This window comes from Scyliorhinus torazame, chromosome 19, assembly GCF_047496885.1.
Source record: "Scyliorhinus torazame isolate Kashiwa2021f chromosome 19, sScyTor2.1, whole genome shotgun sequence".
Lineage (NCBI taxonomy): Eukaryota > Metazoa > Chordata > Chondrichthyes > Carcharhiniformes > Scyliorhinidae > Scyliorhinus > Scyliorhinus torazame.
The window spans coordinates 131,623,330-131,649,406 of NC_092725.1; the positions used below are offsets into that span (position 1 = coordinate 131,623,330).

At 44.1% G+C, this 26,077-nt stretch overlaps 1 protein-coding gene across 9 annotated transcripts in view; it reads left to right on the forward strand.

Moving 5' to 3' along the window:
* Window positions 1–26,077, forward strand: part of ankrd26 (ankyrin repeat domain containing 26) — a 167,376-nt gene that overhangs the window by 102,784 nt on the left and 38,515 nt on the right. For 7 of the 9 annotated variants that reach the window (XR_011936562.1, XM_072485232.1, XM_072485228.1 and 4 more), the window contains 9 exons: window positions 1,425–1,452; window positions 5,186–5,327; window positions 5,785–5,998; window positions 11,176–11,359; window positions 12,763–12,897; window positions 13,004–13,024; window positions 14,173–15,141; window positions 19,375–19,527; window positions 20,963–21,138. Coding sequence is in view for 8 of the 9 variants with exons in the window: in XM_072485232.1 (XP_072341333.1) it covers window positions 1,425–1,452; window positions 5,186–5,327; window positions 5,785–5,998; window positions 11,176–11,359; window positions 12,763–12,897; window positions 13,004–13,024; window positions 14,173–15,141; window positions 19,375–19,527; window positions 20,963–21,138 (2,022 nt within the window). In the remaining variant the exon portion in view is untranslated. The remainder of the gene's footprint in view (window positions 1–1,424; window positions 1,453–5,185; window positions 5,328–5,784; window positions 5,999–11,175; window positions 11,360–12,762; window positions 12,898–13,003; window positions 13,025–14,172; window positions 15,142–19,374; window positions 19,528–20,962; window positions 21,139–26,077) is intronic. The other 2 variants (XM_072485229.1, XM_072485235.1) reach the window with 1 other exon arrangement.

Below are 26,077 nucleotides of genomic sequence, written 5' to 3' on the forward strand. Positions count from 1 at the left end.
AAGGGAGGAAATAGCAGGGACATTGGCAATACTTATCAATTTCTCTCTGGCCAGAGAAGAGGTGCCGGAGGATTGGAAGATAGCCATTGTGGCACTATTATTCAAGAAGGGAGGAAGGGATAAACCAGGAAACTACAGGCCAGTCAGTCTAGCCTCAGTGGTGGGGAAACTATTGGAAGCAATTCTGAGATGGAATTAATTAGCATTTAGAGAGGCAGGGATTAATCAAGAACCGTCAACATGGTTTTGTTAAGGGGAGGTTATGTCTGACCAACTTGATTTAATTTTCCGAAGAGGTGACAAGATGTGTAGATGAGGGAAATATATTTGACGTAGCCTAATTCGACTTGCCTTTTGATAAGGTCCCACATGGGCGACTGATAGCGAAGGCAAGAGCCCATCGGATCTCAGGAAATTTGGCAAATTGGATCCAAAATTGGCTGAGTGGCAGGAAGCAGAGGGTGATGGTCGAGAGTTTTTCTGACTGGAAGCTTGGGTCCCGCAGGGATCAGTGTTGGGACCCTTGCTGTTTGTGGGTTTATATGAATTATTTAGATTTCAGTGTCACAGGGTTGATCAAAATGGGGATGATCCGAAAATTGGTGGGGTGGAAAATAGTGAGGAGGATAGCCTTTGATTACGGGAGGATATAGATGGGCTGTTCAGATGGGCCGATCAGTGGCAAACGGAATTAAATGGGGAAGTGTGAGGTGATGCATGAGGGATGTGATAGCACTGGAAAGGGTGCAGAGGAGATTTACCAGGATGTTGCCTGGGCTGGAGAGTTTTAGTTATGAAGAGAGATTGGATAGACTTGGATTGTTTTCCTTGGAGCAGAGGAGACTGAGGGGTGACATGAGGCATAGGTAAAGTTGACAGGAAGAAACTTTTCCCATTGGTGGAGGGATCAATGACCAGGGGGCATAGATTTAAGGTAAGGGACAGGAGGTTTAGAGGGGATGTGAGGGGAAACCTTTTTTACCCAGAGAATGGTGGAAATTTAGAGCTCAAAACCTGAAAATATGGTGGAGGCATAGACTCTCATAACATTTAGGAAGTATTAAGATGTGCACTTGCGATCCCAAAGCTTACTACCTAAGGCATCATATGGGCCAAGTGCTGGAAAACGGGATTAGAATAGTTGGGTGGTTGTTTTTGATCTGCACAGACAAGATGGACTGAAGAGCCTTTTCAATGCTCTCTGACTTGCAATCATATAGCCTAGATTTTTATTTCAAATGTCTGGAATGGGACAAGAATGAGAATGCTACCACTGAGCCATGCTGACACGTTAGAAATAATCTTTTAAAATGTGGTCTGCCAAATTATGAACTCGAGCTGTAATAACTTTTGACAAACCAGGTTATGTGTAAACTTGTTCATCACAATATTAATTTTAATCGTTTTTGTAATATCTTTTGCAGACCTTTCAAGTCATCTGCAAGTAAGAAGGTAATTACTTATTTTGTGAACCTAAGCTTATACCAAATGTGCATTTGCAGAAACTCACCACAAATTGCATATGTGCATTTACACTGCATGCAGTGAGTTACTGTCAGATTTATTGAGGCTTGAAATGCTTGCAGTCAGAATGGGTATCTGACTGGAAATTCTGTTGTTGGGAATTTCACTTTTAATTTCTAAATGCCAGCGGGATTCATATTTGCTTATATAATTACATGCTGATAGTGTGACTTTGGTGTCATGTTGAAGTGGAAACGATCTTGCTGAAACACTAAACCTGGTGTGTGAATGCACTCTGAACTCAAATGTTCATTTTTCAATCTTCTGTAGCACATGTTCTGTTGGCTATAAGCCTTAATACCTATAATAAATATGTGCCGGTTTGAGTAATTATTAATTTAAAGTTGTTAAACGCTGATATAGTGGTATGGAAGTTGTATTATTTAATTGTATGCATTTTGAAGAGCATCCTTGTGTCATATCTCTCCGTGGCCTTGTCCCCCTCCCCCTCTCTAACCTCATTCTGGCCGACGTAAGTCCCCTCCCATCCTTCCGCATCTAACTCTGTCAGCGTAACCCTCTAAACTCCCTCATGTTTTACCTACTCCCTGTGTATTGAGTACCATATTCTCACCATGCCCATGTTAAAGGAGTTTCCCCTAAACTCACTACTTGATTTAATTGTTACTATCTTATATTGCTTTGTTCTTCCCCACAAGTGAAAACACTTTGGGCTGGATTCTCCACCGGCGAGATTCTCCATTGCGGCGGCAGCGCACCCATGCCTGTGGGTTTCCCAGCGGCATGAGTGGCCACAATCCCATTGGCAGGTGACAGGAGTGGAGAATTACTGCCGGCAAGAGCATGCCGCCCAGGAAAATGTGGCTGGTGCACCGGAGAATCCCACCCTTGGTGTCTATTTCAAAAGCCTACAGAATTTTAAAGACCTGTATTAGAGCATCCCCCACTTTCTCTTCTGAAGATGCATTTGAGGAGACTGAGGGAAATTGCAGACACTGGCTGTCTTCTAGGATGGTACCAGAGGACTGGAGAATTCACATATTTTGCAGCTTTGTTCAAAACACATTATAAGGATAAATCCAGCAGTTACAGGCCAGTCAGTTTAACCTTGGTAGTGGGAAAATCTTTGGAAACAACAATCCGGAACAAATTTAACAGTGACTTGGATAAATGTGAATGAAGGAAAACCAGAATGGATTTGTTAAAGCCAAATCATGTTTAACTAACTTGATTGAGCTTTTTGATGAGGTAACAGAGAGGGTTGCTAAGGTTATTTTCGAATGCATGAGGTTAATGCAGTTTGGCTGTCTTAAAAAAATTTATAACATCCTAAAAATAGTTATTTATCCATATCCATAATCTGGGATGCACAATGAGGAACATCTAGTTTATTCTATGGATGAAGGTACCATAAAATCATAGATGATAAAAGAGTTAGGCAAGGTTGCTGGGTTACGGGGATAGGGTGGAAGCGTGAGCTTAAGTAGAGTGCTCTTTCCAAGGGCCGGTGCAGACTCGATGGGCCGAATGGCCTCCTTCTGCACTGGAGGAATTCTATGACATGGTATACATAGAATACCATGAGACATTTGTTGAAGTGCTACATAATAGGTTTATCAGCAAAGATGAGACCCATGGAATAAAAGGAATAATGGCAGCATGGAAACAAAGTACTAATGGTTGGGGGGACTAAGACTCACAGGAGATATTGAAGTAAGGTACAAAATTGACATTGAGATAAACAAATCAAAGATCCATTGCCATATATTAAAGGCAGTGAGGTACGTTTTTGTTCTATTCTAGATGCTTCTACATTGTGCTCTGCAGCTGGAGCTGCAGCACGGATAGTTTGCTGTCCTTGCTACTCTAGTGGATGAGTAGGTTACAACATCATAGAAAGGCCTGGTGTAGACTGGCGCATCTGCATTTGTGCATGGCAGCCTCTGTCATCAGGGTTGGAAGCAAACATTCCTGTCACAGGGTCCAAGGGGATACTGCCAAGGCTAGGGGGCACCTTGAAATGAAATGAAAATCGCTTATTGTCACAAGTAGGCTTCAAATGAAGTTACTGTGAAAAGCCCCTAGTCGCCACATTCCGCCGCCTGTTTGGGCAGGCTAGTACGGGAATTGAGCCGTGCTGCTGGCCTGCCTTGGTCTGCTTTAAAAGCCAGCTATTTAGCCCTGTGCTAAACCAGCCCCTGGTGTACAAAGCCACCATTGCCTTCAGCTATTTATTCCTTGATCTGTCATGGTATACCTCACTCTCCAACTCACCACCTGGGTCTCTGAGCCATGATACCAACCCAGTGCTTAATGCTGCTGAAGGTTGACGCCACACTGGAGCCTTCTGCATGTGGTTCTCCATGAGGATCACCACTCTCAATGAAGGAGGCTTTGAGCTTATAAGCCTTGAGCATGGCACCTCTCGACATGGAAGGATGCCTACATTGTGCATGGGAGTGAACAGCCTCTTGGAACATTGATAGCCGCCCACACTGTTGTTCCATAAGCAGCTGCTTTACTGCTAACCCCTGAGACTCAGAAACATGAAGCTGAACATTCCATAGTCCTGTAATGGAAACTTGTCGCACCTGCCACTTGTCTGCTTCACCTGCTCCCACATGTGCCTGCTGTGGCCACTGGTGTCGCTTGCTGCCCACCCACCGCTTTGCTTGCTGCCCCACCGCTTTGCAAAGAGTGTGATAAAACTCTCTGCCTCTGTGATACTTATGAGACAGCGCCATTTTCAAGGTTGTCATTGAAACACTGTGAGGCCTGCTGCATGCATTTAACCATGCTTAGGATTGCATTGAGTGCAAATTATTAGCAAGGTTCTCTTGTGATGCGACCCTCTATCTTGATGCATACATTGGTCCTGGTTGAGTTCATTTCCATGGGTCGTCTATGTCACCGTGTATGCCATGGCTGCCATGTTATACATGCCAGTCCTCACTGGGTCATGGAAGTACTTCCACCACATCACCTAGCAGCTGCACACTTCTTTGGCCACTAAGGCTGGATGGTTGCAGTCGTTTGTCCTCTATGGGTAGTACATCTCTCTTCCCTCCCTGCCTGCAGGACTACCACAGGGAATATGTCAGTGAAGCATGGAGTGGCACTTTCATGCACACCAATCAACTCTGCATACACTGCATTGTGCTGCATCCTTTCGATAGTCTTTTCTGAGTGCCACCAGTGGCAGGCTGCAGACTGCCCTTTAAAGTCGATGGCTTCAATTGCTTCCAGCAGAAGTGCAGGAGATGAGCAAAGCACTGAGCAGACGTCCCACCATCCACACATTAAGGCGCATAAGTCAGAAATTAACCTTATGTTGGGCTCTCAAGCCAATTAGTAAAATACAGAACTGGAAAATGTTACCAATAAAGCAAAATTACATGATAATGAAACATATAGAAGTAACAACATAAGTTTCTATGCATATCTCATTATCACCTTGTTTTGCCTTGCCTTGACCCTTTGTTACTTTATCAATTTAATTAATTCTGTTCATTTCCTGTCCCCTTCCCTTTTCTTGGCACTTCCATCTTTCAGTTCTGATGATCAACCTGAAATCGTAGCTGTCTCTTCGCAGGTGCTGCCTGACCTGTTCAATGTTTCCAGCATGTTATGTTTCTATTATCCAGTAGTAATTATTATTATAAAGTTGGCTGCTCCATATTTCCCATTTGCCTGTTTTTAGTTCACTAGACCAATAACTATTTCTGATGACCTGGATGATCTTACACAGTCCTCTGACACTGCTACAGATGGATCAGAATCACCTAGTTCGGCTTATAGGAATACGCCATTGTTAATTGCTCAGCTTGATGCAGAGGCAATCGGTACGGTAAACCTCTCTCTCACTCTCTCTCTCTCTGGTGATTATTATTGTTTATTTCAGCATTCTATGCAAAACTTGCAGATGTTGGTTCTCAATTTCGTTGTTTTCCTCCTGTAATTATAAAGGAGGGCTTACAATCAGCCAGTAAGAATATATCTTGTCAACTTCAATTTTGACTTAGATTCTGAATTGTTTATTTTAACAGAAGCAGTAATACCACACAGGCAACATATTTAATAAGAATGAAAGAATTTTTGGAACAAAATAGTCTGTTTATGTGATGAAATTCAATCTGCTTTCACATTTTAATTATGTAACCATCTGAGAAGCCAATAAATGCCATATGTTGTACATGGTATAAATTTGTTAATTCTACTGTTTTAATGAATTGTACATTCTATCAAATTGGATTATTTAAATAATTGATTTTATTTTTATAATTGTTTTTCAATCACCAGACTCTGTAGGTTTACTGAAAATCCAGAATCTGGTTCATGAGTATGAACGTGCAGTTGAACGGGGAAAGAAGCGTTATGCCTTACTTTCCGATAAAGTAAAATATCTGGAGAATGAGCGAAAAGACCTCCATCAAAAACTGGATCAAACTAGAGAAATAAAATCCAAACTGGAGTGCCAGAAAAGGGAGAGGGATACTGATTTTAACAGTGTCAAGTATGCTGTAGTTTATATTGGATCTATATTAAACTTTCATACATTTCCAAAACCAATAATTATAGCAAAGATACAAAATAAAGCAATGTTAACTCGTGCTACAGTTCTCTTCTAGTAGGCTTGGAAAGCTTCATTCAAGGGATGGGCAGAATTTAATCCAGATGATGGTAGTTGGAGGGGTTCTTCTCTGATGGTGGGATAGTTGGAGCCCCGTGTAGCCTCCTTTGAGGAAGGTCCGCTGCACTCTGTGCTAGCCAGAAACTTTAGTGGCCAGTAGCGGACCTTCTCCCGGATCAAGGACCCACTGAGAGCTACCAGACGGATCAAGGGACCCAGGCTATTGTGAGTGAAGGAAGGATGTACATTGTGGGAGAGAGGTAGGAATAAGGATAGATTTTAATGGCAAAGCTGGGTGCCTCAATCCTGATGAGGGACCCCTCTGGTAGCCCACAAGCAACCCCAGACAGGGTTTTTACTTTTGCGCTCCCAGCCTTTGCCTGCCACTGGTATTCCACCAATGGGGTGAGATGCGCCCCGAAATTGGGCACTAATAGTCAACTCAAGGGTCTCAATTGGTGGTGGGTCATCTGTGAGCCTTCCCGCCCCAGACTTAATCATGGAAGAAGTGAGAAGCTGGGGTCCCTATCTGACCCCATGGACAGAGGATTGACTAACTGGCAGAAGACATAAAGGGTCTTTTTCAGGATGGCAGCCGGTGACTAGCCGTGTGCCTCAGGGGTCTGTGCTGGGACCACAACTTTTTACGATATACATTAACAATCTGGAAAATGGATCTGACGGCACTGTTAGAACATAGAACAATACAGCGCAGTACAGGCCCTTCGGCCCACGATGTTGCACCGAAACAAAAGCCATCTAACCTACACTATACCATTATCATCCATATGTTTATCCAATAAACTTTTAAATGCCCTCAATGTTGGCGAGTTCACTACTGTAGCAGGTAGGGCATTCCACGGCCTCACTACTCTTTGCGTAAAGAACCTATCTCTGACCTCTGTCCTCTTTCTATTACCCCTCAGTTTAAAGCTATGTCCCCTCGTGCCAGCCATTTCCATCCGCGGGAGAAGGCTCTCACTGTCCACCCTATCCAACCCCCTGATCATTTTGTATGCCTCTATTAAGTCTCCTCTTAACCTTCTTCTCTCCAACGAAAACAACCTCAAGTCCATCAGCCTTTCCTCATAAGATTTTCCCTCCATACCAGGCAACATCCTGGTAAATCTCCTCTGCACCCGCTCCAAAGCCTCCACGTCCTTCCTATAATGCGGTGACCAGAACTGTACGCAATACTCCAAATGCGGCCGTACCAGAGTTCTGTACAGCTGCAACATGACCTCCTGACTCCGGAACTCAATCCCTCTACCAATAAAGGCCAACACTCCATAGGCCTTCTTCACCACCCTATCAACCTGGGTGGCAACTTTCAGGGATCTATGTACATGGACACCTAGATCCCTCTGCTCATCCACATTTCCAAGAACTTTACCATTAGCCAAATATTCCGCATTCCTGTTATTCCTTCCAAAGTGAATCACCTCACACTTCTCTACATTAAACTCCATTTGCCACCTCTCAGCCCAGCTCTGCAGCTTATCTATATTCGTCTGTAAGCTGCTACTTCCTTCCACACTATCGACAACACCACCGACTTTAGTATCGTCTGCAAATTTACTCACCCACCCTTCTGCGCCTTCCTCTAGGTCATTGATAAAAATGACAAACAGCAACGGCCCCAGAACAGATCCTTGTGGTACTCCACTTGTGACTGAACTCCATTCTGAACATTTCCCATCAACCACCACCCTCTGTCTTCTTTCAGCTAGCCAATTTTCATCTCTAAATCACCCTCAATCCCCAGCCTCCGTATTTTCTGCAATAGCCTACCGTGGGGAACCTTATCAAACGCTTTGCTGAAATCCATATACACCACATCAACTGCTCTACCCTCGTCTACCTGTTCAGTCACCTTCTCAAAGAACTCGATAAGGTTTGTGAGGCATGACCTACCCTTCACAAAGCCATGCTGACTATCCCTGATCATATTATTCCTATCTAGATTATTATAAATCTTGTCTCTTATAATCCCCTCCAAGACTTTACCCACTACAGACGTGAGGCTCACCGGTCTATAGTTGCCGGGGTTGTCTCTGCTCCCCTTTTTGAACAAAGGGACCATATTTGCTATCCTCCAGTCCTCTGGCACTATTCCTGTAGCCAATGATGACATAAAATCAAAGCCAATGGTCCAGCAATCTCTTCTCTGGCCTCCCAGAGAATCCTAGGATAAATCCCATCAGGTCCCGGGGACTTATCTATTTTCAGTCTGTCCAGAATTGCCAACACCTCTTCCCTACGTACCTCAATGCCATCTAATCTATTTACCTGGAGCTCAGCATTCTCCTCCACAACATTATCTTTTTCCTGAGTGAATACTGACGAAAAATATTCATTTAGTATCTCGCCTATCTCTTCAGACTTTACACACAACTTCTCATCCCTGTCCTTGACTGGTCCTACTCTTTCCCTAGTCATTCGCTTATTCCTGACATACCTATAGAAAGCTTTTGGGTTTTCCTTGATCCTTCCTGCCAAATACTTCTCATGTCCCCTCCTTGCTCGTCTTAGCTCTCTCTTTAGATCCTTCCTCGCTACCTTGTAACTATCCATCGCCCCAACTGAAACTTCACACCTCATCTTCACATAGGCCTCCTTCTTCCTCTTAACAAGAGATTCCACTTCTTTGGTAAACCACGGTTCCCTCGCTCGGCACCTTCCTCCCTGCCTGACCGGTACATACTTATCAAGAACACGCAGTAGCTGATCCTTGAACAAGCTCCACTTATCCAGTGTGTCCAACACTTGCAGCCTACTTCTCCACCTTATCCCCCCCAAGTCACGTCTAATGGCATCATAATTTCCCTTCCCCCAGCTATAACTCTTGCCCTGCGGTGTATACTTATCCCTTTCCATCCTTAACGTAAACGTCACCGAATTGTGGTCACTGTCCCCAAAGTGCTCACCTACCTCCAAATCCAACACCTGGCCTGGTTCATTACCCAAAACCAAATCCAATGTGGCCTCGCCAATTGTTGGCCTGTCAACAAACTGTGTCAGGAATCCCTCCTGCACACACTGTACAAAAAACGACCCATCTAATGTACTCGAACTATATCTTTTCCAGTCAATATTTGGAAAGTTAAAGTCTCCCATAATAACTACCCTGTTACTTTCGCTCTTATCCAGGCTCATCCTCGCCATCCTTTCCTCTACATCCCTAGAACTATTTGGAGGCCTATAGAAAACTCCCAACAGGGTGACCTCTCCTTCCCTGTTTCTAACCTCAGCCCATACTACCTCGGAAGATGAGTCCCCACCTAGCATCCTCTCCGCCACCGTAATACTGCTCTTGACTAGCAGCGCCACACCTCCCCCTCTTTTGTCTCCTTCTCTGAGCTTACTAAAACACCTAAACCCCGGAACCTGCAACATCCATTCCTGTCCCTGCTCTATCCATGTCTCCGAAATGGCCACAGCATCGAAGTCCCAGGTACCAACCCATGCTGCCAGTTCCCCTACCTTATTTCGTATACTCCTGGCATTGAAGTAGACACACTTCAAACCACCTACCTGAACACTGGCCCCCTCCTGCGACGTCAAATCTGAGCTCCTGACCTCTATACTCTCATTCTCCCTTACCCTAAAACTACAATCCAGGTTCCCATGCCCCTGCTGCATTAGTTTAAACCCCCCCAAAGAGCACTAACAAATCTGTTGCTAAGTTTGTAGATGATACAAAGATATGCAGAGGGACAGGTGGTATTGAGGAAGCAAAGGGGCTGCAGAAGGACTTGGACAGGCTAGGAGAGTGGGCAGATGGAATACAAAGTGGAAAAGTGTGAGGTTATGCACTTTGTAGGAAAAATGGAGGCATAGGCTATTTTCTAAATGGAAAAAGGCTTAGGAAATCAGAAGCACCAAGTGACTTGGGAGTCCTAGTTCAAGATTAACTTGCAGGTTCAGTCGGCAGTTAGGAACGCAAATGCAATGTTAGCATTCATGTCAAGAGCGGGAATGTACTTCTGTGGCTCTATAAGGCTCTGGTCAGGCCCCATTTGCAGTATTGTGAGCATTTTGTGCCCCATATCTAAGGAAGTATGTGCTGGCCATGAAAAGGGTCCAGAGGAGGTTCACAAGAATGATCCCTGGGATGAAGAGCTTTTCATATGAGAGCAGCACAGTGGCACAGCAGTTCGTACTGTTGCCTCACAGCTCCAGGGTCCTGGTTCAATTCCGGTCTCTGGTGACTGAGAGTTTTCACTTTCTCCCCATGTCTGCGTGGGTTTCCTCCCACAGTCCAAAGATGTGCAGGTTAGGTGGATTGGCCATGCTAAATTGGCCTTAGTGTCCAAAAGGTTAGGTTGGGTTATGGGGATAGGGTGGAGGCATAGGCTTAAGTAGAGAGCTCCTTCCAAGGGCCGGTGCAGACTCGATGGGCCGAATAGCCTCCTTCTGCACTGTAAATAAATTTGATGGTGTATATATACAGCACTGTAATTTTTCAACCTCTGAGATTAATCAGTGGGTTATTCAATATTGGGTTAGTGTTAGTGCACTCACTGCAAATATGAAGATAGACATTTAAGAACTCACAGCTGCCCCACCCCCCAGAAAAGTAGTGCTCCATATGCAGTCAATGTGCACCAAAAGCCCTGTAGTTTCCCATCCATTAATTTCAAAAAGGATAAAAAACACATGATTTTCCAGTGAACATTCATTCTGTATAAAGTAACTTAATGGAAGCATTATTCAAAATGTCTTTAAATCGATAAAAATATTATGTAGGGCCTTTCATGCCTCGAAGACATCCCAAAGCCTTTGGCAGCTGATGAAGTTTGGAAATGAACCTGGGTGTCAGTCAAACCAAAGTATAGAGTTAAAAACAAACTTGTTATCTTGGCTCATTAATAAGACCATAATATTCTCCAGTATTTGTAAAGTGTTGTTTTGCAGAATGACATAATTTATGAAGCTTGCAGAGAGATGGTAGCGACATCAAAAAGGGACGCAGAACAAAAACTCTGATTGAAATTGCAATTGTATAGATATTATTCTACATCTTTTACCTTATGGCCATTAATTTTTTTAAAATAAAGATTTAGTCTGAAACAAGAAGAGGAGAAACGGAAAATTGCAGAAATGTTGTATGAAAAGAGCCGTGAACAACTCCAAAAAAAGGAATTACAATACTGCGAGGAGTTGCAAGCAAAACGAGAACTGGAGCTGATAATAAGAAACCTAGAAATGGAAAGGAAGTCATTGATCAGCAATATAGAACAGGTTGACAGATTTGTTTCATATTAATGATTTGAACTGATTGAAAGGCTAGTAAATTTTGTCTCGATGAAAAGCATTTAAAGATGCAAAAGATTTGCATTCATATGAAAACTAAATTCTATTTTCCTTCTGGTACAAAAATTAATTCTGAATGCGTTCTCTAATATGTTATTATTTAAACGTTGAACATGCTTTTGGTTGATGTATTTTACACTTAAACCCCATATCATAGTACCACCTCATTCCCTTGGTCCCATTCCACTCCTTCGGCTTCCTTTGCTGGATGCAATGCACAATGCTTTTTGATATTTTAAGTGTCTCCATTTCAAAACTAGCTTCATCGCCTTCAGACAACAACTTCAGACTGTGATCTCTTTCCTCCACCTTCACACCATTTTTGTTTCCATCCATTTATTTGAATTTCTTCCATTGATCTGTTTTTCCCTCACCATTGTTCCCCCTCTCCCCACCCCACTTGGGCCATCTGTTCCTAGTTGCCCCTTGACACTGCTCACCTTTGTTCTACCATTCACAAATGTAATCCCTTTATGTGCCACTATCAGCAGCCTTCTTGGCCTTAATCACCCCAATTTACAAATTTACATTCTTTCTGTCCGCATCATCTTTGTCAATCTCCACCTATCGCTGGCCACTATCCAGCCCCACAGTTTCACCCCCCCCCCCCCCCCAAACAACAGTATAAGTCTGACCCTATTTCCAGTTCTCTCTAACTTTGACAAAGAGTCATCCAGCGACTTGAAATGTTAGCTCCATTCTCTCTCCACAGATGCTGCCAGACCTGCCGTGATTGTCTAGAAATGCTTACTTCTGTTGGCAAACACATAATTATACAGATAAAAATGCAAATTAACTATCTTTTCCCTTCAAAACTTCCTTGATTCGGGGACTCCTAAATAATAGACATCTTTAGTGCCGCTTCCAGGCTCCTTGGATTACTGCAAATATTACTGTTAGCTTCTTTGATCTGGGAACTATGTGAATAATCCACATCTTTTATTGAAATAACTGGACCTACTAAAAGGTTAAAAATGGGTCATCTATTATTTAATTCTTCCTTCTAATATCAAGTAAACACTTTGTAACGACTCCAGATCTGTTTGAATTGCACTTATTTCAGATTTGCTATCGACTGTTTCTGCTTACTTTTGACGATCTACTCCCCAACCTAAAATTTATATTCCTAAAGCTAAAAGTTACACTTTGAAAACACATGAATTATAGAAAATTATAAAATCTGATATTTACAATAAAAGTAATATTTGTTCAGTGTTTGCTCAAAGGGCACATGCCTCGAAGTTAGACTGAATCCTATTTAAATTACGAATTCAGAAGTAATTTAAAAATTTTGAACCAAATATTAATTGAACTTAATTTAATATGTTTAGCTTAATGAAGAACAACATGAATTACAGAGACAGTTCAAGCAAGAACAAGCTGTGCATAAAGAAATCCTCAACAGCCATCTGCATAGACAACGTGAGATCGAACAGGAAGAGAAGATAACAGTAAAAAATGTACAGGTATATGAGCACAAAACTATCTACAAATGAAGCATGCTTTCTTTGGGCAATAAGTTATTTTGCTGAATATTGAGCTATTTACTTTTTCATGTACTTTAATCCACAGCAAGTGAAGAATCAAAAAACGGTGAGAAAAATTGTGTTCTATTTCTGGACAATCTGTCCTCTGTAAATAATCTTGTAGTGCAGGTTAAGAAATGGAAAATTTGGTCAAAACCTTAATTTTAGCTTCATGGTTTGAACTTTCATAAACCGAACAGGACAAGCATTATTTTTTTCCCTGCAAAGAGCAAGCTACTGTTGCCCTCTGCAATGTTTCAAAATAGCCATTTTGCTTTCTTCTTTGGCTCCTTGGAAGTTTCAGCAAAGGTTAGCAAAAGCTACTAATTTGTAACCAGTCGACTACAATTGGGTTACAAAGACTGAATTTAAGCCTGGAAATATTAATATCGAGTCTGCATCTACCCTCCAAAACGGCACCCTACCCATGCCCAATTCCCCCCTGCCCAACGCACCCTATCCTCGTAACCAAACCTGCACATCCCTGGACATTATGGGGCAATTGATCATGGCCAATCCACCTAACCTGCACATCTTTGGACTGTGGGAGGAAACCGGAGCACCCGGAGGAAACCCACGCAGACCCGGGGAGCACATACAAACTCCTCATACACAGTCACCCGAGGTCGGAATCAAACCTGGGTCCCTGGCACTGTGAGGCAGCAGTGCTAGGCACTGATATATATATCTATACACACATACATAATATATATATATAATATATATATTAGCGATTTTTATTACCTGACCTCCAGCTGGTATAACCTGCAGATAACATAAACTAAAAGTTTTTTATTTCAGCCAATATTTTGTGAAAAGTATCTTTGTCTTCAACAGCAGATTTAGCATTTCTCTGGGAAGACATCTTCAGACCTCAGTTACATTTTTAAGATCTGATGTAGATTGTACATGCTATCAAATGCATAGATCCTTTAAGTAAGTATCTAGCAAATGAATATACTGTTGCACTATGTCATCGAAGAACATTGCATTACTGATTTGTTTCTACTCCCCTTTAGAGGTCAGTTACAAAGCAGTACCCTGTACTGGTAGATCTTGGAACCAATTAATGGATGGACTGAAGAAAATATAAATGGGTTGATAATTTTCTACTTGGTTAACCCAAAAGTTTTCTTCTTCCATTTGTAATCTTGACATTAGCTTATTGTATTGCCACTGTATCCTTTATTCAATGTAGTATTCCTTATTTTGAAGGCTGTAGCTCATCTTTGTGATATTGACAACCACGAAAAAGATGTGATGCAACAAAATCGTTCACTGCAGGATGAAATCACTGTGTTAAAAATTGAATTGGATCGTGTGCGTGAACGAAATCAGGAAGAACAGGGAAAGTATATTGAGCAGATTGAGGCGTTACAAGAAAGGCTAGATGACACAAAAAAGGATTTGAAATTTAACGAGGAAGCTTTGGCCCACACAGCCTTACAGTATAATGGTCAACTGAATACACTAAAGACTGAGACATCAATGTTGACTTCGAAGCTTGAACTTGAGAAACAAAATAAGGAAAAGCTAGAGACTGAGATGGAAGCCATCCGTTCACAATTGAGTGTAGCCCTACAGGAGGTGGAACGGAGTCAAGCAGCTAAATGTGAATCTGAACAAATCCTTCAAAGGGAACATGATGAGTGGCACCATTCAGATGAAAAACGGAACTATGAAATTTCCAGTCTCCGTGAGACTAATAACAGCCTATCACAGAAATTAAGTAAAGAGGAAGAAAAGGCCAACAGCTTGGATTATGAACTTCATCGTGCAACACTTAATCTTGCTGAGAAAAACGTTATGCTGGAGAGTGTTCAGAGGAACCTGAATCAATCTCAGACTCAGATAAATGACTTTGAACGCGCCAATCGACTGCAGAAGGAACAGATAAGTAAATTTGCAGTTCGTCAGGAGTCTATGCAGGAGAGATTGGCCCAAGCCCAAAGCGAAATCATGCTGTTACGGCAGCAGCTTGAAGATGCACAAAACAAAGGTATTATGAAGGAAAAAGCAGTCACTGATGTTCAAGACCGCTTCAGTGACATATTTTCTAAACTTCGAAGAGATAGTGAACGGCAGATAAGTTTGGTGGAAGAGAGAAACAAAGAATTGGTGAGCAAGACGATTGAACAAAGAGAACATATCTGCAAGTTTGAAAATGAGAAGATAGAAAGAGAGGTACTGTGGTGACTAATATTTCAATAACTAATTAGATTTTGCTTCTGCCTATTTGTTTTGATTTTTTTTACCCATTTTGGTAGCTAACTAATGGTGAAAGAAAATTCCCCACCGTAAACTTTAAGTAAGACGCAATGTACATGTTTGGGAAAAAGCCCATCGTTTTGCGAATACACATTTATATTTATTCTCCTTTAGCTTTATGTCATTGTCTATAGGCTTGCATGTTCTAATTTTAATAATAGTATCCAGGTTGGTAACTTTCAAATTGAAAATGTGTAAAGAAATACATTTTTTATACAGGGCAGCTTTCATTTTCCTGGGCACTTTATAACCACAGGATGCCCAGCAAATGTCCTGCCACAGTAAATAATCACTCTATGATGTTGCTCTTTTTAGCCTTAGTTTTATTACCTCTGATTATGTCACCTTTGCTCACGAGTCGCCAGGTATCTTTCTGATACCGCCACGTGGTTCAAGCTCGAGTTATGATTAATAAGTCAGCACACCGCTTAGTAAGATTGAAATCAACGGTCATTTATTATATACAACAATTAATGCTTACACAATAATCCTACTATCTATATAGAAACCTATCACTACTGGCCAATACTTAACTTTAGGAAGGGCCCACCAGTTCAGGGAAACTAATGGCTTATCGAATCGGATCTGGCCCGCGGGATTCAAAAAGGCTGATACGGGTCAATGGCTAGGAGTCTTTATTGGGTAGCGATCGCTGGAGTCAGACTTACTGTTTCTGATCGATGTTCTTGCGAAGGTCTCGAGCAGGTGAAGAAGGGAGAGAGAGAGAGAGATCTGAACTTGGCCCCTCACTTTATAGGGCCTAGGGGCTTCCCGCCTCTCGGGGCGGCCCTTGACCCTGAGTCCCAAGTGATTGGACTTGTTCCCAATCACTGGGTTCGATATGTCCAATAACGGGGCGATTCCTCGATCGGGGGGTGGTCGTTCACCTGTCTTTGTTTCGGCCACTGCAGGCGCCGACAGGTCTGGTCGAGCATTCAATTGCTAATATGTTGCAATTGTTCCCGGGGATAGCCGATTAAACTGCAGATGTCTGGGTTGATGTGCTGCTAATAGTCTTGAGTATCGATCTGGGCCGACTTCCCCAGAGCCGAATACGCTATTCTGTCTGCAGCTGTCCGTTTGTGTCCTGTTGCCTGCTTTTCCCATCAGCCTTTTCGGTTAGCCATTTTAAATCGGGGTTTGGCCAAATTAATAGGGAATCAGCCATTTTAGGTGGCTACAATAATAAGCTGGAGCTAGTTTGCACATAACTGTGTTATACAAACACCAAATGAGATGAATGGTCACATAATTCACTTTGGTGATATTATTTGAGGGATAAATATCAGTATGAACATCGGGAGAACTCCACTGGTGTTGTTCAAATAATGTCATGGGATATTGTTATGTCCATCAGAACAGGCAGAGGGTCTGGGTTAGCATTTCTGATATATTACGTTTCCAAAGGTTGGGTGTCCTTCGTAGGTTTGCTATTGTTAGATACAAATAAGCTCAGCCCTATTTAATATCAAATCTACTTTGCCAATAATGTGTTATGAAGGTCAGAAGTATTGGAACAAAGAAATGAAATTAAAAGTTAACAGTCTAGCAAATACGAGATGCCTTTCTTGAAGCCAGCTCCACAAGCATTTGGGAAAACTCCCTTAAAATCAACATTGATGGACTGGACACTTGTGTTCCCATGGTGGAAAAGCGCATATGCAACCAATACTCAAATGGCCAATGGTTTATTTGTACGTAATAAAGTTACAGAGCACTTTGTAGCAATATGGACAGAATCCCAAGGCCAAAATGAATATGATACGCTATGGGTTTAAGTGCAATATTAATATTTCAGAAAAAGAGCATCATCTACTCAGACAAATGTAATAAAGTCTGGTAAAATCCTGGGAGACAAAGGAGGATAGAGATGGCAAGCCATGCTGACAGTGTTCAAAAGTAGCACATCAGTATGCAGGAGCTGGGAGAAAGAAACTTAATTCTGTGTCGCTTCCAAGAGTGAGATAATTATCACCATGTCCTGCTTTGGCTTTGTGGCAGTTGTTGCATACACTTAGTACCTGCTTAACATTAATTCACTTAATGTTGTTACACTTCAACACCCTTAATAAAGTAGTGAATTGGCATTGCTAGTTTAACTCTAATGTTGTTTGCCACAGACTTCCTCTTCTGCAGCCAGCATGTACACATGGCCTTTTCCACCAGCACTTTGGTATTTTTTGCCCGGAGTCCCTCTTCTCAAGTTCCTGGACCTCCCAGCCTTGTCCCCCTGATATACCTCCTGCCCTCTGTCCTTAGTTGAGTGGCTGGGTACTTGCCCCCCTGACATAACCCCTGCCTTCTGTCCTCCGTTGAGTGGCTGGGTCCTTGTCCCCCTGACATGCCTCCTGCCCCCTTAGTTGAGTGGCTGGATTCTTATCAGCTCCTGTTCTGAAATCGAATTGAGCCCCTGGCTCCATCGAGTGGTGAAACCTGGTTGGTGCAGGTAGTCCTTGGAACTTCAGCTCCTGTGGCACTAACCAACTTCTGCCACTGAATGGAGCCTACTGCACTGTACTAGAGTGTAATTTTTAAAAACATTTTATACTTATTGTCTCTTGTATTTCTTATATTTAGTGATGTATTTTAATTTGAAAGTTAATTCAGCTGGGATTGCACATGGTACTGTGTTTCTACTTATAGAACCATAAAATTCCCATAACACAGAAGGAGGCTATTTGGTTCTACTCTTCACCGACCCTCTGGATGAGCACCCTACCTAGGCCCACTCCACACCTTAGAACATAGAACATTACAGCGCAGTACAGGCCCTTCGGCCCTCGATGTTGCGCCGACCTGTGAAACCACTCTAAAGCCCATTTACACTATTCCCTTATTGTCCCTATGTCTATCCAATGACCATTTGAATGTCCTTAGTGTTGGCGAGTGCACTACTGTTGCAGGCAGGGATACCTTGGGCAGGATTCTCCCCTACCCGGCGGGGCGGGGGGTTCCGGCGTAATGGAGTGGCGGGAGCCACTCCGGTGTCGGGCTGCCCCAAAGTCTCCGCACCTTTAGGGGCCAAGCCCTCACCTTGAGGGGCTAGGCCCACGCCGGAGTGGTTTGCGCTCCGCCGGCTGGCAGGAAATGCCTTTGGCGCCACGCCAGCCGGGGCCGAAAGGTCGGGCGACGCATGCGCGGGAGCGTCGGCGGCTGCTGACGTCATCCCTGCGCATACGCAGGGGAGGGGTCTCTTCCGCATCTGCCATAGTGAAGACCATGGCGAAGGCGGAAGAAAAAGAATGCCCCCACGGCACAGGCCCGCCTGCGGATCGGTTGGCCCCGATCGCGGGCCAGGCCACCGTGGGGGCATCCCCTGGGGCCAGATCGCCCGCGCCCCCCCCGGAGCCTGCCCGCGCCGTCTTGTCCCGCCGTTCAAAAGGTGGTTTAATCCACGTTGGCGGGACAGGCATTCCAGCAGCGGGACTTTGGCTCATCGCGGGCCGGAGAATCGGCGGGGGTGATCCCAATCTCCTCTTCATGTTCAGTAAATTTCATCTTGTGTAAATCTCTTGCCATATTTCATGCTGCATTGTGCGCTCGTGCATTATTATGCCTCTACTGACTTAGATTAGTTCCCAGTCTCCAAGTTGTTTTAGAAATGAACATTAGCTATGTGAAGAAAGATGTTTGGTTCACCATCCTAATAGTCACATGACACAATGATAATCAGGTTGTTGTCTAATTATGGCAATCGATCTCTCAATGTGCTCACAACAGACATCCAGGCATGACATGAGGAAAGCCCCAGTGGTGGAGACCTTTGGATGCCATAGCTCCAAAGTCACCTGTTCTTCCCAGGCATGCTATCTTATCACAACTATATATTGCCTTAAATTGAAAATTCTCATTCCAGCCCTTCAACACCCCTTCCATCAAACTCTCCATTACTTTGACTTTAACCTTTTGCCACCAATTAGCAGCTATATCTTCAGCCATGTATTCCTCACACTCAGAATGTTCCTTCCTAAGCCCCTCCGTTTCACCATCACCTCCGTTCTCCGTACAATTCAACTCTGGCCAGGTTTTTGATGACCTAATATGACCTCAAATCCCATTAAAGCACCTTGGGACACATTTCTTTGTTAAATGTGCTATATAAACAAAAGTTATTATTGTAATGTGCTAATCACTGAGAACATCCTTTAGACTTCATTGAGGCAACTTCAACAAGAACTTGCTGATGTACTGAAGAAACTTTCAATGTCAGAGGCCTCACTGGAAGTGACCACGCGCTATCGCAATGAAATCGAAGAAGAGAAAACACGTACGCAGAAGCAATTAGAGAAGCTCACGGTTGAGGTAAATTTGAACGACAAGCGATAAACTAAACTGAAAATAAACAGAATGTTGCTCCAGTGACAGTGGGATTCTGCTGCTCATCTTGACTGCTTTATTAAAAACAATTTAAAGATAGCAATTTATAGCAGTCCACAAAATTGCTCATCGTTTCTCAATATATTTCACTAGGCAACAAGTCGGATGCAATAGTTCTGTATGTAAGGACTGCCATCATGGGATAGGTTTCATTGAACTGCAATATATCCTTTAGATGAAAATCTTAAAATATATTGAATTCTCTTTTTTAAGGGAAAACACTTGAATATTTTTCATCAGCATGCTACAGAAACATGTTTTGAACAAGCGATGTCTTCTTAGCAACCAATAAATACACTAAAGAAATTTTTAACAAGTTACATTTTGGAAGAAAGTGCTTCATAGTCAATAAAATATTTTGGGAAGTCTATTCCCTGTTTTGAAGTAGGGAAGCATGGCAGCTAATTTGAACACAGGTCCCGCAAAGAGCAATTAAATAAGTGGCCAGCTATTTTAGGCCTTAAGTTAGTTATTGTGGGTGTCATCTCTGGAGAAACAGAAGCGTTTGTCCACTGTCCTGGTCAAAATAGTACAAGAAACAGATTGTCTGCTCATTTATCTTCTTTCTGTTTGTGGGATCTCGATGACACAAATTGGCTGTCCCTTTGTCCAACATTGGAACAGCATGTCGCCAGAACGTGAAAGGCACCATATAAATGTAGTTTCGTTTTTTTTCTTTTCGCAGCTGGTGTCTTTGTTACATCTGAAGAAAAGATCGATGTAGGCTCTCAAAATGAACATGTGTTAGCATAAACCAAGATCTGATAATTATTCCAAATGCAGCAAATTATTTGCTGGGGAACACATCTGATAGCCAATATGTTTCCTGTTAAGCGAAAACTGGGAAATATTACACTAGCTGACCTGTAATTAAAACTGAAAATGTTAACGCATTTCGGCCAATCAGGCTGTATCTGTGGAGAGAGGAGCAAAGCTAATATTTCCGAACTGACAAAAGTTTGAGAACAAGAAATCTTGTACCTAAAGTAGTTAATTCACAGACACTAGAAACATGTCCCATATTGACAAACAATCCAAAATTGCCCCCTGCCTGCTGGGTAGCCGACAAATATTCCTAATCTGTGCAGCCATAAAATAACCCAAAGGTTCCCAATCAGGCAGAAGACTCAGCACTGTTAAGTTACCTACTTGCGTGGCTGCCCAAACTATTTAAAGGTCTTTGCACCTAACTGGATAAGCCTCACACAACACAAAAAAAAAAGAGACAATGCTGCAGCCAGCAGACGGTCCCACATGCTGCCTCATAATATGAAATGTTACTTAAATGCATATTTTAAACGGCATATTTTTTAAAAGTCTAATTAGAATATTTGAACTAACTATTATATCTTTGCTGCAGCTGCAGGAGACTCGAGATGAATGCATGCAGTCAGAGAGGAAAATCCAACAGTTACAGAATGCTCTGGATGACAAAGAACGTGATGTAACTGCAACTTCCCAAAAAATGCAAGAAGCTTTGTCAACTTCTTCACGGACAAGAGAGGCTGCAAAACAACTTGATGAACATGTACAACGGTAATTGATGACAGCTAGGAATTTGTCATTAGACTTGTAATAAAATTGGAACGATTTTGGTGTGTAACTGCATTGTATAATCTAATAAACAGCTTGGCCACTCATTTCCATTTTGGGCATAGTTAGTCCAGATGCAATTTTTACAGAAAGTTCTGCTGTTTTCAGAAGTTCTATTTTTGTCCAAGCTTCCACTCGAACACATTTGCATACCGCTGAGCATTGAATCTTCTATGAGCACAATTGACTTCGATTTTAGAATGTGATTTTTGACACAATTTTCATGAACAAAATGTAGCTTAATACATTTACTAGTCATAACTTTGTGCATTTTTATTAGTACAGCTGAATATTGATGTCACAAAAAGTATTTTTAATTGGCGTCTAGTCAACACTTAAAATAGTAACCCTATTTTAAAAGAACTAAAATTGAATCTATGCACAGCCATTTATTAGCCACATTTGCAAAAAAATGAATATCTTAGTAAATTGAAAGAAATGTAAAAGTTTTCAAAAACATATACGAATGTACTTGCGACTAACATAAATTTGGTTAATTTTAGCAGAGCCTTTTATCAGAGGCTTGCAAATAGATGTAATTAATGGAAACTCATATTGGTGGTTAATTCCGTTTTGGTACCTGGCCACTTTTGTGGGCAAGGCCAGGTCCCATCATGATTTTTTTAAACCAGTGCAAAATATCAGTGCATAATTTACACTTGAAATTCCTCTATCTTTTGCACTGAGTAGCTGATTTGGGATAAAGTGCATTTGTAGCGAAACGTGAGGCATTTGAGTTATTCGACAAATGGAAATTGTTTAACTCAGTAAATATGGAGAAAGATGTGTTGAGTTAGGATGCTTGCAGATATTTGAAAAGGAATTGAAAGAGCAGTGGTGCTGACCATTATCCAATGATTTCTCATTAACGTGTTTGAATTTCGGAAACGGAAGCCTTGATGAACAGCTGTTGCATAAACAAAACCACGCAAAACCTTTCTACGATATGATGTGGGAAAATGTGAGGTTATCCACTTCGGCAGAAAGAATAGAGAAACAGAATATTATGTAAACTGCAAAATGCTCCGGAACAGAGGGATCTGGGTACCCTCTTACATCAATAACCAAAAGGCTAGCGTGGAGGTGCATCAAATAATTAGGAAGGAAAATGGGTAATTTGTTGATTTGATATTTGTTAATTTATTCACTTGTCCCCTTTTAATTGATTAATTGGTTATCTCAAAGAGTATAAAAGCAAGAAGCCTTGCTACAACTGCACAGGACATTGGAGAGACTGCATACAGTTTAGTCTCCTTGCTTGAGGAGAGATATACTTGATTTGGAAGTTAACTAGGTCACCTTCATTTAGAAGAATGAGAGGTGATCTTATTAAGACTGAGGGGGCTTGACATGGCAGATGTCAAGAGAATGATTCCCCTTGTGGGGAATCTAGAACTAAGGGACAGTAGTTACAAAACAAGTGACCTCCCATTTAAGACTGAGATGAGGAGGAATTTATTTTCTGAAGGTTCGTTAAGATTTGAAATTCTCTACCCGAGCGAGCAATGGAGGCTGGGTTATTGAATATATTCAAGGCTGAGTTAGATCTTTGATCAACGAGGAAGTCTGGGGTTGTGGGTCAGACGGGAAAAGTACAACGGAATTCTCCCATCCGAGACAAAGGGCACGATTCTCCGCCCTTGTTGCACTCTCGTTCAAGTGAAACGAGGCCTGTAAATAGCTGGAGAGGCCGAAAACGAGAACCGTGCCAGGCGCCAAATTATTTTTGATGCAACCGGCTCACTCCTGTAGGCGAAATCATATCTCACCGTAGCGTGGCGAGAAACCAATTATCACTCCTTAAGCATCATTTCCATACAATTAACGAGGCGACCCCCATGTCCAACAGCCTCCCATGATTCATTCTCCTCCCAAGCATGTGGCCACGCTGGCGGTGATTAGTACTTTTTAAAAATGTGAATGTCCACCGACTGCCGAGGCGTCTGGTCATGCGGCTGAAGGCTATCGCTAATAGGGAATTGGCAGTCGTGGTTAAGTGAGCACTTCACACAACCCAAATGGATTCCTGTGGGTGGGCGAGCCATATAGCATGTGGGAGTCATTGACTAGCATCTCAATCACATCTTGATGGATGGACACTGCGCCTGATCATTGCGGAAGGCAACACCACACACGCAGCAGCCGAGATCCAAACACCCAGGGGATGGGCCCCAGCCCTGGGGACATGTCCACAGCCGGAGGATATATCAGTGCAGTGGGGAGGGGACCAGCGCACGGTCCAAGTGATGTTATGAGCGTGTGTCTGGGGTACAGGGTATTGGGTCTGTTGAGGGGGGGTCCGCTGCAGCTAGGTGTGTGAGCAGGACCTTTCTGGCCTGGAGGTTGGGGCGGGGAGGGGGAATCAATGGGAGAGTGGAAGGTCCCGGGGTGGCAGCCACCGCTGTTTGTTAGTCTAACAACTTCTCCCAATTCCTTACAGAAATTGAAGAGTATAGACCGTATTTTGGACCCTGCAGAACAGGCCCTAGTGGTGCTGCTGCTAGCCCGGGCGGACAGACGCCGGAAATTGCGGCAGCAGCAGCATCTGCAGATGCTCGAGAAGATGGTCCATGTGCTGGACCCCGCCCCACACCGATTCCCGGCCACCCATCAGGCCAGAGAGGGACCCAGAGGGGGAAGCCCATGATGGCCCGGGGTGTATAGACAGCGCGTGCCACAGGAGACTCCGTCTCAACAAGGAGACGGTATGACACCTCACAGACTTGGCACCACGTGGAGGAGGAGGACACGCTCCTGGTGGCCGTCAAGGTCACCGCAGCTCTGAACCTTTAGGATTCTTCCAGGGATCAAGCGGGGACCTGTGTGGCATCTCTCGGGCCACAGCCTACGGGTGCATCCGACAGGTCATGGATGCCCTATTTGCCCGGGTGGATTCTTTCAACTTTGACATGTACTAAGCCCAATAAGATGCCTGGGCAGCAGATTGTCCGCCATCGCCGGACTGCCCCATGTCCAGGGGCTGATAGACAGCACGCATGCCTTCTTGCACTCACCGGGCCATCTTGGAGTGCCCTACGTTAACAGGATGGGGTTCCGCTCCCTGAACATACAGCTTGTGTGTGATCACCACATGAAGATCATGCATATGTGTGCACGCTTCCCAGGGAATGTCCACGACAACTACACCCTGGGGCAGTCGATTATCCCCGGCCTCTTCGAGGGCCACTCCAGGATGGGCGGCTGGCTCTTGGGGGTCAGCGATAGCCACTGAGGACCTGGCTAATGACACCATTCCAGCCGGAGACCGAAGTGGAGACCCGATACAATGTGGCCCCTGTGGCCACCAGGGCTGTCGTTGAGCGTTTCATCAGACTGCTCAAAATGTGGTACTGATGCCTCGACCGCTCCGGTGGTGCACCGCAGTACACCACCCGGAGGGTCGCCTGCTTTGAGGTGGTCTGCTGCGCTCTCAACAACCTGGCACAGCAGTGGGGCGCCGTGTTGGAGGTGGGGAATAAGGACCATGTGGCCATCTCCGAGGAGGACCAGGATGATGAGGCTCCACTAGACCAGCTGGAGGACGATCCCAGGGAGGAACCAGAGGACAAGCTGGAGGCTGCAGGACACGTGGCAGCAAGGACGGTCCGGCAAGCCCGGAGGGCCAGGGAGGCTCTCATACTCCCCTGCTTCACATAGGATGTGGCCTGGCCCATCTTCGACACCTTACCCATCCCCCACCTTCCCAGGGTCTGTGTCACATCACTCCAGCGTGTTGGACAGGGTGTCTGCACCGTCAGCGGGTCGCTGTTGAGGGCAGAGAGCTGAGCGCCGGTGCTCCTCAATCTATGCCATAGTCAGACCCCTGCCTGTCTGCTGAGTGCTCGTTCCAACCAATCATCTGCACGTGATGTGCCCGAGAAGGGGTGGGGATGCATGGGGGGGCACGGTAGCATAGTGGTTAGGGTCCCAGGTTTGATTCCTGGCTTGGGTCACTGTCTGTGCGGAGTCTGCACGTTCTTCCTCCTGTCTGTGTGGGTTTCTTCCGGGTGCTTCCTCTGGGGGACTCTGCGGTCGGATGGCCCCGGCGCACTTATCGACGCTGCATGCACAACTGTACCGTGCAGTCCCGTGTGCTGACCCTGAGGTGCGGCGAGTAACCCGTGGGGCCTCGTTAAGTGGACCAATTAACATTGAATAGTGTTGCTCGCCTCGCTGGACCGAGCACCGGGAAGCTCACGGCAATTCCTCACGCTACACAGACATCTTTCCGGAGAACGCGTCCACAAAACTGGAGCAGGAATGTGGAGTATTTCCCGCTGTGGAGGCCAGTGGGGAAACTACACCATATCTTCTGGTCCTGACCTCATTAATTATGCATGTGGTCGTTTTGCGCCGTATTCCATATCGGGGTGGGCAAGGTGATGCGAGGCCCGCCATCATATCTGTGTGCCATATTGAAAAGGCACCTAACCCACCATCCACCGTTGAAGGAAGAAGATGAACCTCTTACAAAAGAAAATGGCGCTGCAGGATAACTCTGAGGCAAAAAAGATGGACCTCCTGAAAAACAAAATGGATCTCCAGGAACGTTCTTGAGGCTGGAAGATCCATCTGTAGATGTTTCCCCCACCCACTGCTGTGGTGTTCCAGGGTTGCTGATGGCCTCCATCCCGAACTCCAGATACAGCCCCAGGCATTCTTCAGGTGAGTCCCGGTCCCGACCTCTGCACGCCACGTTCTTCTGAATCGGTGTGTTTTTCCTTGGCATTGCGGAAGATGGGGAGTGGGAGGAAGATTCCAGTCGGATCAATTGGTTAGATGCAAATCAGTTTCTCGCTTCCCTCCAGCAGGTTTTGCAATCCGTCAAGCCAGGCACCGGGTGAAAAATCCTCCCTCCAAATTCTCACCCTCCCCTGCCCTT